Source organism: Protopterus annectens, chromosome 8.part0 (assembly GCF_019279795.1).
Source record: "Protopterus annectens isolate FY-2018-M chromosome 8.part0, PAN1.0, whole genome shotgun sequence".
Classification (NCBI taxonomy): Eukaryota; Metazoa; Chordata; order Ceratodontiformes; family Protopteridae; genus Protopterus; species Protopterus annectens.
In genome coordinates, this window is record NC_056741.1 from 1,550,710,552 (window position 1) to 1,550,725,217 (window position 14,666).

The window sequence follows — 14,666 nt, forward strand, 5'->3', positions numbered from 1 at the left end:
TGTTACTTCACTGAGTTTTGCAGACTTTTGACTAACTACGCTGTACTTCACAAAACAGTAACTATAAAGATCGACTGATAATGTTTTTAGTAAAGAGTTGGCTTTGACTTAATTACAAGCTTTCATTTAGTGAAAAGGAATACAGCTGAGATGGGCTTAAAATTTGGTAAAATGTGGACTATTGGTTATAGATGACAATGCCTGATTGAGATTAGGCATTATGGAAGACCATGTATCTCACTTTAACCATAAAGAAGTTCAGTATTCATTGAACGTGGGACACACCTTTCTCAGATTATGATGCACAATTGGGCAAGGCTCAATGTTTTGTGGAAAGCCCAGAGAGTGTCAGTAAAAAAAAAAAAAAAGTTGTGTAACATTTTGTTTTGATGTCACCTGTGACATCACAGAAAAAGATGCTGCAGTCCTCTATATCAAAGGATACAGGGAGGATAAGTCAGATTAACTCTATAAATAGTCTCAGTGCTCTACTGCTTTCAACTTAAAATGCTAATGTGGATTTTTTGTTTTATGAATTTGTGGAACTTAAAAAATGGAACCTACAAATGCTAACATTTTGATTTATATGTACATTTGTGGAGCTTTTCTCCCTGGGTCTCTGCTGAAAAAGGGCTATCAGCTCATATGGACTAATATGGTCAACAAATGTAAAACAAAATAAGTAAATAATCTTAAACCACATCAACTGTTTCAAATCATTTAGCGCATACAGTTTTTCTACTGGCAGTTCTTTCACCTTTCTCTCCATCAGCATGGCCCTAGCAGCAACAGTCACCCCTTTTCCTCATATGTTACTAATCTCATGTTTTGTTTTTCAGTGTGCAGCTTATGCTCAGCTCTTTTCATCTTTACTTTAATCACTTATCTTGTAGCTGCATTAATTGCATGATTAATGACGTGTGCTTTTTTTAATCCTGCAGATGATGGGATCAATAGGAAAATGCTACATAAAACTACTAGTCAGGATTACTCACAGAATATAGTTAATTAGGGAAGGAAAGGTTCGCTTTTCATGAAAACATTTTGGAATCACAATAATTTTAACTGACGTCTTTCAATTCTTTTTCAAATGTAATTACCGATTGTCAGTATAAATTTAAAAGCTCCCTGCTCGGATTAACCTTCAGCAAAGAACACAGGGTGCAATTTCTGAGTGAGGAACACAAGAGGGCACTGTATCATATAACTGGACACAGGAAAAATTCATATTTATACACAAAATGTGAGAAGAAATAGAACCTAGTAATCACCATAAATGTGACTTCAACTTAAAAACAAGGGGAAGGGTCATATATTCACCTTAGTACTCAGTGCAACTACCGTAAAAACATAAGACAAATGTCTGGAATTCACCTGGCAGTAAGAGTGAGCATGAAGGTCACGGCAAAGAAAAGGCACAGCACATGCTAATCATTCAGCAAAGCACCCCTTCATTATAGAATGAAGACACAAGCACTGCAGAACCTAACCACAAAATCAGACACCGGTCATTTTGAAAGGACTCTGTAGAATACACTGGAAAGGCATTTGTACAGGTTTGGGGTAAAATACCTACTGACAACTCAGAGTTAGTAGAAGGGATATGCAATGCACCACTGATTATGTATGTTCAAATGACTGTTCTCAAAGTGGAAAAAGGTAAAAAAACACAGTCAAGTTGCTTTAGCCAATAAGGCTATCTAAAACCATTCCTCAACAAAGACAATCACTCCTGCAAAGAAAAACAGCAAACATGCTTAAAAAAGATGCTCAGTATAACTCCTGATTTCGGCAGCATACGGTCTATATATCATGCACCATACACCTGAACAACACAGAGATAAACAATTAACTTTCATAACTGCTATAATGTATACAGTCAGACAATCAAAACAAACTGCATTACAGAAACGAAAAACCATGACACCAATCTAATTAAACTTTGAGGATAGGTTTGATTACCCCACAAAAATATTCTTGTATTGGCAGCAGATATATGACATGACTATAACATGCTCAGTAAGGATCTGATCTTCACAAAGCAGTATAGGCATCCTGCAGTCCCAGATGAGGGAAAAATGAAAAGACGTTACAAAAGTCATCAATTAGTCCTTCCAGCCCACCCAACCACCCAAGTAAGCACATCTTGGCAGCAGGAACAAAAACTTAACTTCTCTTTCTAGAAATCATCCAATCATCTCACAGTCTGTCTGCACCGCAAATTAAGATGCAACTAAATGCAATGACAGCAATTTAACAAACAGGAGACTTTACTAACAATCACTTCCTGACTAAAGCGAGGGAGGCACAAATGAGTACACTTTGAGGAGAGTAGTAAATCTGTGCTGCCAGCTAACTGGTGCTTGTCAGTATTATGCATCGGACTATTTCTAAAATATGTTCAGTGCAAAGGGCAAGTTATTCCAAAGCTTTCGAAGTTGTGCAAAGCTTTCTTCTTAAAGTATTGAACATGTATGCACATAAGTGCATTGCAAATGCTGGGATGGTTATAATCTACTCCACTGTGTGTCGACTCTATTGTTGAATTTTTTTGGGGGGGGGCGAATAATTGCTGCTGCTCTGGTAATGGCAGTAATTAAATACTCCCGTCATTAGCTAAATAGATATTTTTCTATGGTAGCACGCATAGTTTACCACCATAAAGGGTTAACATAGCCAACCAAAAGTCTGCACTTGGGTACCATTTAAGAACTGCATATGGCATAACCTTTTACTTAAAAATAGTAAACTTTTTGTCAGAAAAAAAGTCAGTTAACTAAAAAATCGCCACGATGCAAGGAGTGCTATAGAATTATAATAGTAAAAGAAGGCTATCTAACAACAGTCAGGAAGGAGTGCAAATATATACACTGACCACTGTAACAACCCCTACACAGACACACGCACGCTCACACGCGTGCACACACACAAACTCCTAACAGAATGCAGCAACACTCTTAGAATACATACATACTGAAAATTTCTTATCCAGTTCCACTTATGGTACGCACAGTATTATAATCAATATCCATTTATCTGCATTGTATATAGACTTGGACAAGACGCATACACCTCATAAATTGTCTATCCTCCTCCCAATCATAAAACTAATGAATCTTAACCTTTAATTACAATCTCCATATAAAGAAACCTACTACAAGAACGCCTGCACAAAGCAATGTGAAACCAAAACTATTTTATTTACAAAGTCACGTAAATGCGTTAATATGTGACAGCAGTGCATGAAGTCTGGCACTGGGTCACTCTGGGACTTTTATTATATCTGACTTGAAGTTTGGTAATTTGACCGCCAATCTCACAGCACAGAAGGTGTGCATAAACCTGGACCAAAACCCTATTATGCCCCTATAATGCATAATTCCTGAGCATACGGTTATAGCCTGTAGTATTTATAGCTTTCAATGCTTCAGGAACAAGCACTGAGCAGACATTTGAAGGCTGAAAGGCACAGCACGTACCTCATCTTAAGAGAGAGCAGTTTCAATAGCCGTTGCTGTGGATTTCACTTTAAATGACTTACAGCAACCCAGGACTATTAAAATCAAGGGTTGTAGGGGGAAAGGCCCCCTCATGAAAGGTATGATTCCCAGAAGAAATGAAAAGTTTCTTACTTTTTATTTGTTAAAACCTATTGGGTGATTCAGCGGATGTAGTCAATTAGGCAATGCCTTTTATTTATTTATTTTGCACAGCTATTGTGGCATCTTTAAGTTATAAAACAACAGACAAAAGTCAGTTACTTTTCTATTAGTAAACTTTTTGCCACACAGTATGGTAACCGTGACGCCTCCTTCCTATTTTACTGGTTATAAACCGGAATCAATTGGGTGTGGGGAGCAGAATTACAAAATAAAAAGAGTATATGGTTATCTTGTGCAAATGTAGCTCTGCCGTAACCAAATAGCTATTAGTTATATCTATTCTCTAGCTAACAAAAACAGTCTAGACTCAACAATATCCCTCTCCCAATCACACTTTTCTGTCCATCAAATCTCACATTAAGCATTAAAAAATGCTATGACTGAAACATTCATTAGTGTATGATACTTTGTAAATGAACTAAACAAACAAAATAAAAGCTAGCAGGGACAAATATTTAAGACATACATTGCGTGAAAGGTAGTTTCCTTATATTTAGCATTATTTGTAAATCTGCATCTGTCTAATTTTGTAATCACATATAGTGCTAATCCTGCTAGCTTGTATTACAAAATGTTACATTTTACCACAAAAAGCACACACAAAATATGTTTTAAAGCTGTAAAACCAATAAGCTGCTTAAGAACTAACCTTTTTGCTACCATATAGCTGCCATTAAGTAATCTTTATTATTTAAAGAATTGGGAGTACTTTGGTCTGATCCCTAATCTAAGAACAATACCTCAAAAAGTATACAGCACCTGAAGGGTTAAATATCTATGTATGGGGGGGCACTTTAGATGTTCTAAGCCACCCAGCTAAGAAATAGAACGCATTGACAAACTGTTGCACTATTCAAACCGGAATACCTTGGAAAATTTAAACACAAGAATACTTTTCTCCAAAATGTCTGAAATATGAAATAATGTGGAGTGCGGTATCTAGTTAAGAATATACTGCAGTACCTTCTTCTGCCTATACTACAGTAATAAAATACCACACTGACTTTCAGGAGTAATGCATGGACTCCCAGAACAGAGACACTGCACATTAAAAGTCTTTTCCTTCATAACTAACAATGCAAGAAAGGACTTAAGAACTCAAGCGTCTGCTTCTAATAAACTGTGATGTGTACAAGATGAGGAAATGCAATGAAAGACCATTAATATCTGCCTTATGCACCTTCACATTACCAAACATAAGGTCTTCTTCCAGCCTTTCCAACATTACAAAACAGGATCCCCAAACACCAAGTGACATCCTTCTAAACCAACTGGAGGGAGTACTGTAGACAATAACCTCATAAATCTGTCTGTGTGTGTGTGTGTGTGTGTGTGTGTGTGTGTGTGTGTGTGTGTGTTGTGCGGGCAGATTATTTAGCCCTTTTAAAATAAACCAGTACTTGTGGCTGCACTGCATTATTTTTAAAGCTCTGTGTTATATATTTTATAAGAAAAAAACTTTCAAAAAAAGAAGTGCAGACCTTACACTGGAGCGATTGCCAATATTGATTTTACAACGTAAAATACCTTAGTCATTGGGAGCACTGCTGCAGGCATTGTTATGAGTCATGCCAACAGCAGCAGTGGTGATGATAAAAAGGAAAACCGTTGAGCAGCTGCTAAACTATTAAAATGCTACTTCAAAGAAGTCAGCCAATGTCTTGTCTGGGATACAGATCAAGTGCTTGGTTGTGCTTTATGGCAAAGAGGCACATTAACACATACCGCAGATTTTAAAAGACAGCTGCTCCTTGAACTCACAGTTAGGAGATATTCAACCAGTGTAAAAAGAGTTAAACATAAATAAAATGCCAGGACTTGCCTCCTAGTAGAGATTTTCCACCTAGTTCACCAGGACAATGCATCCTAAAACACTGCCAGTGCATGATCTGGCCTTATCTGAAATTTAAAGGGGCCAGATGCTTTTACTTACTACTGCAGGGCTTTCTGCATTGGAAATTAATGTGCATGAAAAAATATATTCCAGATGACAAACACACAAAAAAGCAAAACTGCAAGTCTGCCCCAAATTATAACAAAAAGCAATAACAGTGTTTTGCTGAGTGAAGCGCTCAGTAAAACATTAAAGTCAAGGCTGCAGTTGCGTGGAACAGCCCAAATGCGCAGGTTAACTATCCCTTCTAAACAGAATACACTAGATTCATAGATTCAGTGCCAGAACCTTTTCTATTTTATGTGGCACGCTAAATACAAAACAGTTAAGCAAGAAAACTCTGTTGCTCAGTATTACAAAGCAACATCATCTACAATTGTTTCTTGCTCGGCAAGCTTTACTGCACTGTAGGTAATTAAGCAGACCCCATTCCACCGTAAACAAGTCCCTCTTGGGTGCAGAGTACCTTATTCTCTTGATGATGGCAGCATGCATATCTAAATATAATGCCACCTACAGTCTAACTACCTGCATTCTTTTTTCCTTAGCATCATATCGCCCACCTCCCAATCTGGAATGCAGCACTCCTTGTGAAGCTCCCTTTTTAGCAAATCTAGTAATCTTTTCCTACCAGAGGGTGTTCAATCACAGCATTTAACCCCCTAGAAGAATTAATCAGGGGAAAAAGCTCACATTATGGCAGTTTATAAAAACTCATCATTTCTTCAGCAAAATAAGAGCATCTGTATTATTATGCATTTTCTGACTAAAAGTAAACAAATTTGCCATTATATATTGACCCTAATCATTTCCTTCTTTCAAATATATTTGGCAACTTTAAGTGGGGCTCATAATTTTTTTGAGGAAAAATTGGCTTCTTGGCAGTTATATTCCGGTCCAATACTCCCTAGCGTACTTCTCATCTCAGTGCCTGTCTCTTTCCAGTTTATTCTCCCCGCTGCTATACTTTTTACTTAAACTCGTGTGTGTGTGTGTGTGTGTGTATGTGTATGTGTGTGTATATATATATATATATGTGCGTGTGTGTGTCCCTTTCCCTGTATGTCACAGGGCGCAGTTAAGAATCCGTGAGGAACGTTTTAATTATCTGCAGCCACCACACTACCTAGTGTGGAAACCTACAATTAGTCTGTTAATGTTTTATTACTGTTCCTGAGTTTAGTAAAGTAATTACTAAGGCCAGGTTTCCAAACCCGTGGATGTAGGTAAAATAAGGCAACTGTCTATGCTTTTCTGTTTGACTTCACCAGCTCAGCAGTCCCTCCAATCAGTACAGGGATTACCTTAAAACACAGCATTTCAATCCGACTATTTTTATATCTACATATGACCCCTTCCTCGCACAGGTATCTCATTCATAAGTCTGCCCCCCACACACACACAAGCGCGCACACACAATTATCTTTCTCATCCAGACTACTCCCCACTCCGTTCGTTCCAGATTTACTCTGCTGTCCAAGCGGCTCCATATGTCTCTGATACCCATTTTTCATGCCATCTTTCTCAAGTTCCAAACATTTTGCGTGCAACACGATTTAAAAGGATGCAATCCCAAAACACTAACAAAATCAATCCTTATTGTTGGTTAGATTTCGTCTTTACCTGGCATCACAATAGCACACACGATCCACAAACTGCTCCAACATGGCAACAAACTTGACCGCAGCTCTGAAGCCATTTTCCAACCCACAAAGTACTTATTTAGCAAGAAATCTAATATATATATATATATATATATTTCAAGTTAAAGCTTGCGCAGCAACAAGTCTACTGCAAATCCTCGTGTGGCTAGATCCAGACGGATGCTGACCCCCTCTTAACAAGCTCAGTGATCAGGGGAAATGCGTAGTTATGTCCGATAATTCCCAAATAACGGCGTCCCAACCCCCAAGCCCCGCTGGGGTTCCGATTAGCTCGGGCCCCTCAGAGGTTAATATCCATGAGCCCAGCTCCGAGCCTTCCCAAGTTTTGAAAATGAGGAAAGTATAATCCTAGGCGATGCGGGTGGTGTTACCGGGAGCTTTCTCCGAAGTCATGCAGTCGTGCTCCGTGAGCTAAGAGCTGACCGCCTTGTGTCTGGACTGCCGTGGGCTGCTCGATCCCTCCCGATCGTTCTGCAATCGGAGTCCTCAGCATCCAAAGTGCTGCTGCCAGCTCCAACAAGCCATTCCTCACTTGCGTCTCTGGGATTTCGGACAGAGAAAGGAAAATTGCAACCAAATATTGCTTCCTCGTCCACTCCAGTGAATAACTAACAAAGCTCGCGCTTCCGAGCCTTGGTGCCTCAATTAATGATTTTAATTAAACAGCAAGCGAGGAGCCTGTAGCCGTTGTGCATGTGCGCGCGCACAGCTGTACCCCGAGTCCGTGCCTTCCTCTGCTGAATTGTAACAATGTAACCGCTGCACATTCAGGCATTCTCTTCGCTACACACTCAGTGCAGCCTCTGTAGCTCACTGTGATGTCATAGGGGGGAGGAGGGCGGTCCGGCTACACTGCTTAGTTAACTCCTGCACCGCTTGGATGCTTAGGTACACGATTAAATCATTTCCTTCAGTATAACCAGGGTCACTAGTCACCTGAGGATTAACAGCTCATCAGGTATTATCAGCAACAGACCACAACAATGTAAGCAGCGCAGGGTAATACAGACATCTAACGTGAGCTTGGAGTATGCAGGCTTAGGAGTTGCCAACTTCAGAATCAGAGCCGTGTGCTGCTACCTCTACAGTAAACAGTGGCTTAGCTGGCAGATAAATGAGTTCTGTGTCCCCTTAGTAGTTTGCAACCATTGAATTATTTTATTGCCTGTTCTTCTCTTTAGGTTTAGCACGTGTGTAGAGCGACTGAGGCCAATAGAGTGGTGGCATGGCTCCCAGTGAAGTTTGACTACAAAGAATAAATGGCCTGAATCTTTAACTGGACAGCATAACATATTGTACACTAGGATGTAAATTGTGTGCTTCAGCAAGTGGGTGGACGAGTGACCATGGCTGTATTATTTCAGGCTGGGAAGGGGAACGCATCGTGGCAAGGGTTAAAATGGAACGTTCTGTTCCATTCTCTTGCTTTAGTCCATTTTCAGCATTAAAGCGTGCTTCACAGCTACAATCTTTTCAAGCATGCCCTCGATTTTTGCTTTATAGTTTTTTGTACTCTTTCCTAAATCCCAACCAAATATTCAAAACAAGTTGATGGAGAAAGAGGTCACAAAATACTGGCAGCCGTTTTAAAGTTCCTGACTTTACGTTCTCCAGAAACTGAAAAATAAATCCCATAATTTTCTAAGTGAATACTGGTATTAAATAAAAAAGCGCAATGATTCTTGTTTAACCTTCAGTTCCTGAGACAGCAAATATATGCAAGTTTATCCAACTAAGATGACCTAACTGTAGGAGTTGTGAAAAGTACATGCAGGTGCTCCATATGGCAGAACTTAGGAGCTCATTAATGACGTTTATTTTTTCATGAGAGCTAGACTTGTGTATTTTCACGGTTTTACGGTATATTTTGAGGTCTTGTGTGAACGTTTTAAACACCAAGAAATGTAGATTGCTGGCAAGGCTTATACTTTCATTGGAACTGTATCGGTATGGAAAATTAGGCATTCTGAATTTTGCCAAGCTTGTGCAGGGATCTATTGGATTTAACGTGCATTTCCGAAATAAAATGGGGGCGTGCTATCGTTTTATTCTGAATACCGATTCGGTGGACGTATTTTAGAAAGGAGCGGAAAAAAGTTAAATAAAACCTCCAAGTGAGGTGAAAGGTATGTTTTAATGTAATCACAACACAAAATCGAAGGGTTCAGTAGAACATCTGTTTCGCTTCTCCTTTTCGAAATATATAATACGGTTCAGTTTCACAGTCTACGGACTCCTGTCTCTGGGAAAAAAAATACCATCAAACACAATGCTGTGGTCCCACCCTGACCAGAGGCATTTGCATCTGAGATAGAACTATGGAGACAGTTGTGTATCAGAGCAGTGCCCTGTGTTTTATCTGGGTTTAAACAGACCATAACCTCTCCCACTCAAATAAACAAACCAACCAATAGGGAAAGTATCCTGGACTGGATCCTAGTTAATAATCAATCCCAACTGTATGCAGCTGGTACTCTCCCTGATGACCTCAGCGACCATTGTCTAACCTATATCATAAAACATAAGGCAGGAAACCCTCACCAACCCAAATATAAAACAGTTAGAAACAGGAAAAACTTTGACGCTACTATATTCCAAAACGAATTAAAAGCAGTTGACTGGTCAAAACTAAATAATCTAACATTAGAGGAGGCCATAGATCACTTTCACACTAAATTCCTAAATATCCTTGATTCCCATGCTGCAGCACGTACAATAAAAACTAGATCAAATACAGCCCCATGGCTCACAAAAGATACCAAAGCTAAAATCATAACTAAAAACAGAGCCTGGGCCAGCTAGAGAACAGCTAAAGCCCAACTTGACCATCTAAAATATCGTCAACTCAGGAATGATACAAAAAAATCTATTTTACTGGATAAAAAAAGCTTCTACCAAAATCGCTTACAAAAACACCATGACAACCCTTAGAAGTTCTGGGCAGGCTTAAATCAACTACTTTATCCAGGTCATTCCACCACCCCAACCCTGGCTAACTACACCCATACCATGTCATTCCTCATACTTCTTTCATCAAGGGGGTTGACATCATCACTTTTTTTCTTTGTCAATATTTGATTAGGAGCCTCTTTGGTTATAGCCCGATTTTGTTAATTTTCTTTTAAATATAAGGTACTGGAAAGGATAGTTGAGGATGTGAGAGGTGGTGACATACAATAGAACAAAAATAGCAGAAGTTAATTGGATTATTAATCTGGGAGCAGATTGTACTCCGGGGTTGAATGGAATGGTGCCTTTAAAACCTATTCTAAAAGGAAGATGTCCTTTTAAGTGAGAGCCTGTTGGCCATTATTTGGGGGCTTGTTTCTGATTAAAGTACTGACTGGATGGGATTTTACTCAATCTGATTAGCCAAGAAGGTAGGCGTTGGCTTCACAGAGAGTACTGATTGGTGGAAATGATTTTTTAACTTCCATGACATGATTTCATTGAGTAGGATATGAGGAAGGCTAAGGCCGAAACCGCTTATCCTGTTAATCACATACTGGGAAGTTTTATTCAACTTTGTGTTATTTAGCTTTGTTTTATGCTATAAACAATTCAAGTGTTTAATAAAAAATTTTACATTGGCTGTCGTTTTAAAATTGTTGTCTTCCAAGGTGTGGTGGTACGTCCAGAACTTTGTACACAACTGACAAAAAATGGAAGTGGTCACTGAAGACACCTGCTATTCAACCTGTGTGTGAAATACCAGCTACTGATAAACCAAGAAGTCAATCAAACATACTTTTACAAGTCTCCTCCACACTGGGGGCTACAAAAGGAGAAGAGTAAAGACAAACCAAATGACTGTAAAGATATCTATAATCTCCACATAATCTTCTTTTGGCTTATCCCGGTTAGGGGTCACCACAGTGGATCATCTGTCCGTTCATGATTTGCAGTGGAGTTTTACGGTGTTGAGTTGCCAGCCCGGCACCCAACCTTCCACAGAAGGTGCACACATGCATGCACACACTCATGCCTAGGGCCAATTTAGAGTGTCCAATCCACCTACAGCATGTCTTTGGGATGTGGGAGGAAACCGGAGCACCAGGAGGAAACCCACGCGACCACAGGGAGGACATGCAGACTCCGCACAGAAGGCACCCCAGCCGAGGATCGAACCGGAGAACCTCTTGCTGTGACGCGACAATGCTAACCACTGCACCACCATGGCCGCCCATAAACTCCACATAATACTGATCAGTTTAAGATAAAAATCCACTTTTGAAGTTTGATGTATTCCAAACAAAGGAAATTATGTTTTGAACTGTGATACAAAATCAGAATTGCCTAGACAAAGTAAGGCCTTGCTGAGCTTAATTCTGGTGGCTGGCAAACAAGCAATTACTAGAGAGTGGAAATCAAACTCTAACCCAACTGCACTAGAATTATTGAATATAGTAACATAGATAAAACAACTAGAAGTAGGATATTTGGGAAAAGGTAGGAGCAAATTGCATAGAAAAAATTGGGAATTGTGGGAACAATCACCTTAGGTCAAATGGCACCCTAGGCAAAAGGGCTCCACGGTGCCACCATCCTGGTTTACCTGCACCAAATAAATACTGTAAAAGTGCCCCTACCAGAGCGGCGCCCTAGGTGGCTGCCTAGTTAGCCTATGCCTAAGGCCAGCTATGGGAACAATGCATGTGGAACAATGCTTTGGAGGAGGAACAAGGATTAAGGGAAAGCAGGAACTAAATGAGTTTTGTAATGTTTGACTGACAATGACTGGTTAGATTATAAATGATGTATAACGTTTGCAACTGAAAATATGTTAATATGGTTTGTTTTCATTTATATAAATGTAGGATTGCCTATAGATATATTAATATGGTTTGTTTTCATTTATATAAATGAATGATTGCCTATGTCATAAGTGATAATTTAATAAAGATTTTTTTTTGTTTAAAAAACAAAAGACAATTTCCTTCTGTAGAAAATGTAAATTGAATTTTTAAAAGGAAGACAGCCAAGAAATCAGCAAAGATGACAGTTACTCCATCAATGTAATATATTTCCTTTAGTATAGAATAAGCTGATGGAATAATTTCAGATTCATTAATGAGTAAACATGTCTGTATCTCACTAACAGAATGCTGGATCTACTTTATTGGATTGACTTTTCAGAGTGTTAAACTTCATATGATTGATGTTCTGAAATGGTGAATGTGGAACAGTGCAGGAAGACTGTATGGTGATTGCATACAAGGAATGGGGAATTTGCCTTTTCCCCCCACTGTAGTGTGATCTCATAGTTGACAGTTATACTTTGCAGGGGGTGTGGGGTGGAGGGTGGGCTTCCCCCTGCAAAAACACAGTGTTTGTTGTTCATTTTGTTTGTTTTTTTTTATGTTTTAAAACATCAATTATATGATGCTCAACATTCTGAAACTTTGATAATATGAACTAGATCCAGAATATCAGAATGATAATTGTCTAACCATCTAGGAAGAAGACCAGTTTTATTTCAGATGCATTAAAGTAGACGTTTTTCTGGCCCATAGTGCTTTGCTATACCACATCCCAAGGGCCAGATAATACATGATTGGCCATAACTGGATGGATATTCTCATCTAAGAGTAATTTTTTGACCACTGAATGTGACGATAGCTTTTATATTACTATGTGTGTTATGATTTCAAGCCTATTTTTGAACTGGTTCACAGACAGATGTGCTTTAGGTACTCAGGTTTACAAAATGCAAGGAGGTGGAAAAGTTTGGAATTAGTAGGGAACTGTGAAAATATATAAGTATGAACAAATATTGGTAGAGCTTAAATGCTAGATCTGGAATAGGGAAAGAAGCAGAGGGGATCGTATAACAGTCATTTAGGACAGCTAACAATGTGAACAATGGTAGCACATTGGTTAACACAGTGGTACATGTTCTTACTAGTTGCCATGGTCAAATACATGACTTATTCCACTGGGAGGTGGGGTGAGAGAGAGAGAGGAGGAGGAGCAAAGATGTAAAATAAAAGGCAACCTAGCTTAGGGAGGAAGGGTGTCCTGGGTGATCGAATAGAGAATAGTATGGTCATTCCACAGTGCCCTGGAGACAAGCTGATTCAGGGCTATATTTCTGTTACTCAAATTATCCATGTACAACTGGCAGAAGCGTCTCACTAGTGCCTATTATGGGACGCTTGTGATTACAGAAGAAATGTATGCTTGCAGTACAATTGGCTTTATTGGCCTGAATGTATCCATAAAGACTTTAAAAAGAAAAATAAATCACGGGCAATCAAAAGCTAGGCAGCTGAAACACTAGTATGTACCTAATGACTTATTTGCATATGTCCCATGGACCTCCACTACAGTAAGTTTAAGGTAATGCACAGTGAAGACTTTTTTATCTCAAGCCTGTAATTTCAAATCCAAACAAAATTAAAAAAAAAAAATAGCCAAGCATTATGAAAAAATAACAGCAAATATAACCATAGACTGTGATAAGTATGCCAATTAAATAAAATTGTAGCAAATCTTATTACCCAAAATAAATAAATTATTTAAAAAAGTATGTGCATCAGTGTTCATGAGTACAGTCTGACTTTTAACTAAACACTCTATGGTAAGAGCAAAAGAGGCAACTTTTCACTTACTGTACTCAGAAAAAAGGCAGAGACAGCTTATTTAAATTGTTTAACAAAAATATGAATTTACTAAAAACTCAGTATACTTTTCCTAACACATACTGCTTCTCCCTCTACTGGATCCATCTGATAGTTACTGATTATGAGATCTAATCAGAATTCAGCTGACACTTACAATGAAGGCCTATGGCTGAATGCAGTAAACATTGAGTAAGCCTGTCCAATCCTATACCTGCAACAAGGAACCAATCAATGAGTTGCACTCCAAGTCAAAGTAAGTTAAAGGAGAATCAGCTCCACAGACAGTAGAAGATTACCCAGCAGTCTGTCTGCTTTAAACTATTCGCAGTGTGGCTAGCAACCTGCAAGAGACACTTAGCTTGACTTCTGTCTGGCTAGTTCTCCTTTCAAGGATCTTATTTTCACTAAAGGCTTCCGTGCAGCACAAAAATGAATAAAATTTGCTGGAACATTGTTGATGCTTTTTATCAGGGCAAGACCACAAGGTTCTACTATATGATTCGGTGTGTTCTACTCTGGAAGTATGACTGTCAGAAAACTGGATCAGAAAATTATTGAGTTTTAAAGCCCAAAAGCAAGAAATTTGAATATTCACTATTATGATGCATAGAACCATGAAGTTCTTAAAATATGCATACAGGAATTTAATTAAAATTATAAATCTTGGTGTGAGGGGAACAGTAAGGTGGGCTTGACTTCCTTTACTAATAATACACTTACTGTGTAAAGATCTGTGAACACTAGTTTTGTGATATTCAGTTTGGTATTGTTTTGACAATTTGCCTTTCAGTGTTTTATTAATTTTGGGATTACTTTTTCAGCA

At 38.7% G+C, this 14,666-nt stretch overlaps 1 protein-coding gene across 1 annotated transcript in view; it reads right to left on the minus strand.

The window, feature by feature from the left end:
* The window catches only part of NECTIN1 (nectin cell adhesion molecule 1), a 620,587-nt gene extending 612,586 nt beyond the window's left edge, over positions 1-8,001 (minus strand). The window contains exon 1 of the mRNA XM_044081126.1: positions 7,180-8,001. Coding sequence (XP_043937061.1) covers positions 7,180-7,255 — 76 coding nt within the window. The 5' untranslated portion in view covers positions 7,256-8,001. The remainder of the gene's footprint in view (positions 1-7,179) is intronic.
* Between the last annotated feature and the right edge of the window lie 6,665 nt (positions 8,002-14,666).